Here is a 4,947-nt window from a genome sequence, read left to right as displayed (position 1 = left end):
CCTAATAGACATATTATGGTGAAAGAGTGAAGGGTTGGACTGAGAAAACCATCTTAGGGGCGGACAAAGAAATTCTAATTAAATCGGTACCGTAGGCCGTTTCGGTTTTTCTCGATATCATTCTTTAAATTTCCAAGGGGTCTCTGTAAAAAACTGAACAAGCTTATCGATCAGTTCTTCTGGGGCTATAGAGAGGGGCAGCGAAAACCGCACTAGATTTCTTGGAGATCTATGACTCGACCGAAGAAGTGTGGTGACTTGAGGTTTCGGGATCTCAAGCTCTTCAACTTAGCTTTGTTGGCTCGACAGTCATGGCGCCTTCTCACCGTGCCTGAATCCCTTTGTGCTTGGTTGCTCAAGGCCACCTACTATTTCAAACATTGACATTCTCAATGTCGAATTGGGTTTCACCCATCTCATGTGTGGAGGTCTATCTTCGAGGCTAGAGATGCACTATCACATGGCCTCATTAGGCACATCGGCGACGACACAACCACGCGGGTATTCCATCTCTGGTTGTTGCCAGATGTCGTGGGCTGAGGCTAGACTTGGGTGCTGCAGGCCGGCCGCCGACAGTGAGCGGATGTGACACCATGACCTCGCGCCATGAGATGTTTGTGATATCGGCACACCTTCTTTATGGTTCATGACAGCGTGTGTGCTGCGAGCAGGTTGCGCCGAGCTACGAGCGGTGTTGTGGATTCCGATCGATGATATTTATGGAAGGTGGTTGGCGTTGCATGAGAGGGGTGAGTGCCACCACAATGCGGGGAATGGAATTGGCGTTGCTGCAAAGGAGTGGTGCGTAGGGAACAGAGATTTGCTGCAAGTCGGTGCTGCAACGATGGCATCATTGTGAGGCACCGACAGTGCTGGGAGTGCGCTGACATGATGTGAGGCACCCATGCCGTGTCGGGGAGGCGTGGAGGACGAAGGATGCTGAGAGGCGTGTGATGAGATGGACCGTGGACAACTATGATTGCTGCAAAGGAGTGGTCCGTGGGGAACAAAGATTTGTTGCAAGCTTGTGCTGCAACGACGACCTCATTGTGAGGCACCGTCGGTGCTGGGAGGGCGCCGACATGGTGTGAGGCACCCATGCCGTGTCAGGGAGGCGTGGAGGACGAAGGATGCCTAGAGGCGTGTGATGAGATGGATCATGGAAGGCTATGATTGCTGCAAAGGAGTTGTGCATGGGGAACAGGAATTTGTTGCAAGCCAGTGATGCAACGACGACATCATTGTGAGACACTACTGGTGCTGGGAGGGTGCCGACATGATCTGAGGCACCCATGCGGTGTCAAGGAGGCGTGGAGGACGAAGGATGCTAAGAGGCGTGTGATGAGATGAATCGTGGACGACTATGATTGTGTGGATCCGATGGTGAGGCGGTTGGTTGTTCCGTCGTGATCATCTCAAGAGGCGTGTGACGAGAAAATGGAGGCGATGAGAGAAAGAAGAATTGTAGTTGTGGTGGGTTGTCGCCGACGGAGGTGAGGCAAGGAGTTAATGGACTTGAGTGTGGGGTGCAGGAGGTTGCGGGCGCCGAAGACAGCGGCAGGGTTTAGATACAGGGAAGAATGTAGCTCATGACAGTCACGTTCATCGCCTACATGTTGTATGCATTATCTTTTTTTTAACACAATACAGACGCAAACACTCATATACACGTGCATACACTCACCCATATGAATGCACACACGCACACCCTACCTTTATGAGCATATCCGAAAGACTGAGCCGGCATATCATCTTAAAATTTACAAAGTCATCATAGGCACCTTATCATCGACGGGAACGTCTCCTCCCACTGAATGCGCATCGCCGGAAATCTTGAAATAAATTCAGAAATGAATGCGAACACCAGGGTTTGTATGCATTGTTGGCGTATGAACATAGACTATCTGCATTGTTGCCCCTAGCACGCGCATTTAACTAGTAAAAAAAAAGCCCTTGTCATAAAAAAAAGGCGCTTGCCCTCCTAGTAGTTTGTTCTCTCTCTTCTTCCGCTTCTCTTTCACCTCTCTTCCTCACTCAACGCGAACCAGAACCCGACGGAGGCGTGGCTCGCCGCGAGATGGTAAGCACGACCCCCCTCCCCATTGCCACGCCTCCACCCTCCCCCGCCCTGCCCAGGGGTCGGCTGCATCCGCACATGTGATCCGCGCGGATCTAGCCCTGCGCTCGTTCAGGATCTGTTCGTCTCTGTCGTTTTGGATTCGCTGAGGGGTTTGCGATCGATCTGGCGAGCCCTTAGGGTTTTGGCGGGGAAGCGGGGTGTTCGTTGCGCCATTTAGCGGGGGCGTAGCGGTGGATTGGTTGTAGCCGCTGCCTCGGCCCAGCTCTTTGGAATGAGGGACGCATGTGGTTTCTGCGCCATTTCTCATCAGCCGTTCGTGGTATCGCGGATATAGTATCGGCGAATTCGCAAAAGCAGTTAGGTAGGTTGCTCGCTGAACCAAGTGATCATGTTCCCTTGTTGCCATGGAGTGGTCTGCGATGAAGTGGCTGTTTCTAGGGATCGTGCCAGTGGGTGATTGGGTGCTAGGCTCTGCGTTCACAGATTAGTGGACTGAAATTTCGTTAATGGAGCCGTATGTGTTCGGACTCTAAGTGTTCACTAGTAGCACGTGAATCAAGGTCAGTCGGTGCTTTGCGATACAATTTGTTGCAAAATGCTCTGGTGAGTACATTCCATGTGTCGTCACCAGCAATAATGTGCATTTATCTTACAAATATTTTTTCGGTCATCATCATGGCCATAGTCTCTGAGCCTGTTATATTCTGTAACTATGGAGAATATGCTGGACATTCACTGTTGCTTGAGATATTAAGCTGTTAGTATTTGAGATATATGGGTCACTGATAAGTAGGATACACTATACCGAAGTGAACATATCAGAACTATTTACTAGCTCTCCTCTGCTTTTCTGTGCAGGTGGCACTTTTACATTAGCGATGCTAGTTTGTGTCTTGTTATCTTTTCAAAATGGTGAAGCTGACAATGATAGCCCGTATCACTGATGGCCTTCCATTGGCGGAGGGGTTAGATGATGGTCGAGATCTGAAGGATGCTGACTTCTACAAGCAGCAAGCAAAACTGTTGTTCAAAAACTTATCTAAAGGCCAACACGAATCATCAAGGCTGTCAATCGAGACTGGACCGTACTATTTCCAGTATCCTTAACCTTTATGTCATCTGCAGCATTTTAGTTTCTTCTTTGCGAAGCATGTGATCTTTCTGTTACTCCCTCTGGCCCATAATATAAGATCGTTTTGCAAGCTGTTTTAGCTTGCAAAACGATCTTACAGCTTGCAAAGCGATCTTATATTATGAGACGGAGGGAGTACTGTTTTGTCAAAGTTTTCTGTGCCAAAGGGGAATAGAATCATGCAAGTCTATGCAGCCTAATTAGATAACTAGCTTATACTCCCGCTGTTCCAAATTACTCGTCGTGATTTTAGTTCAAATTTGAACTAAAACCACGACGAGTAATTTGGAACGGAGGGAGTACTTCCTGAATCCTTCATGTTTATGATGATCTGTGATTCCTTTTAGTTGCTTCATTGGTAGTCAAAGTTGCTTCTGCAAGTCGATTTTGGGAATTTGAGTACCTGTACAAGTCTAGGCCACACATTTAAATATCAGATACAAGGAGAACAATTAATTTTTCATCTCGAAGCAGTTTTGTGGCATAATGCACATTCTTATTTTCTGTTAGCGCTTAATTTGTATAAGAATTGAAATCACCTGGTATGCATTAGCATTTCAAACAGCCAAAGGTAACATACTGCTTATGTGGGAAAAAGGCTGGTGACTTGAATAATGAATAGAAGACACTTTCTTGGGCCTTTTCTCTTTTGCATGTACACCACTGTGTGTATGCTCTGTCATATATGCACCATCTGTCTTCATGATACATTTGTATTTACATTCCATGTAGTAAGATACATTGTTAATTTTGCGAATAGTATACGTGGAGAATCAAATCCTCTTCTGTAGTTTTAGCCTGTTTTCCTTGTAAAATTATCATGGCACTCTTGTTCCACCTTGATTCAACAAAACAGTTACATCATTGAGAGCCGTGTATGCTATTTGACAATGTGTGACCGTTCTTATCCAAAGAAACTTGCATTCCAGTATTTAGAAGATCTAAAAAATGAATTCGAGAGGGTCAATGGTAGCCAAATTGAAACTGCTGCAAGGCCATATGCTTTCATCAAATTTGGTATGGTTCTTCGATCTTATATGGACATTTTTCACATTCAGCTTCTTATTAGCTACTGGGTGATAGCTTATCTGTCTCTGTTTAGATACATTCATACAGAAAACCAGGAGACTGTATTTGGATACCAGAACCCAAAGGAACCTTGCCAAGTTGAATGATGAGCTCTACGAGGTGCACCAGATTATGACTCGCAATGTTCAAGAAGTTCTTGGTGTGGGTGAAAAACTAGATCGTGAGTTTGCCACTGTCATCTATGTTTATTATGTTGAATTGTTACATCATTATGTCTTCTAGATTGATGGACGTGCAAATGATTTGTGCACATATTTACAATTAGCTATATGTAGGTATTTACCTAAAAGGCACCAGTGAGTACAGTTTCTGTTAGGTCCACAAAGTAATTGTGTTTCAACAAACCATGTTGATTTCCCCTGGATTATAGGTTATTATTACACATGCTTCTTTTGGAACCCCTAGCACATGTATAAAAGTATTATGACTGCCTTAATGCTATGTTTGCTTGATACTCCTATTTTTTGAGACATGTTCAAGCTTTGTGTGCATTATTGAACTGGTATTATTTCTGCTTAATGTTACTGTTTTTTAACATTTCATCTTCGTATTTTGAACTGGCTTGCCCCAGCGCTTCCCCTTTAGCATGACTTGTCGTGGTCTGTTCCAGTGTATTATTGCCTATGTTTTTAAGGCGTCTGTAAAG

At 45.4% G+C, this 4,947-nt stretch overlaps 1 protein-coding gene across 1 annotated transcript in view; it reads left to right on the top strand.

The window, feature by feature from the left end:
- Positions 1-1,968: 1,968 nt before the first annotated feature.
- LOC119267710 (25.3 kDa vesicle transport protein-like) overlaps positions 1,969-4,947 on the top strand; it is a 4,920-nt gene continuing 1,941 nt past the window's right edge. Inside the window, exons 1-4 of the mRNA XM_037549141.1 lie at positions 1,969-2,080; positions 2,939-3,177; positions 4,069-4,229; positions 4,315-4,461. Of these exons, the coding sequence (XP_037405038.1) occupies positions 2,990-3,177; positions 4,069-4,229; positions 4,315-4,461 (496 nt within the window). The 5' untranslated portion in view covers positions 1,969-2,080; positions 2,939-2,989. The remainder of the gene's footprint in view (positions 2,081-2,938; positions 3,178-4,068; positions 4,230-4,314; positions 4,462-4,947) is intronic.

The sequence above is a fragment of the Triticum dicoccoides genome, chromosome 3A (genome assembly GCF_002162155.2).
Source record: "Triticum dicoccoides isolate Atlit2015 ecotype Zavitan chromosome 3A, WEW_v2.0, whole genome shotgun sequence".
Classification (NCBI taxonomy): Eukaryota; Viridiplantae; Streptophyta; class Magnoliopsida; order Poales; family Poaceae; genus Triticum; species Triticum dicoccoides.
This window is presented reverse-complemented; position numbering and strand designations above follow the sequence as displayed.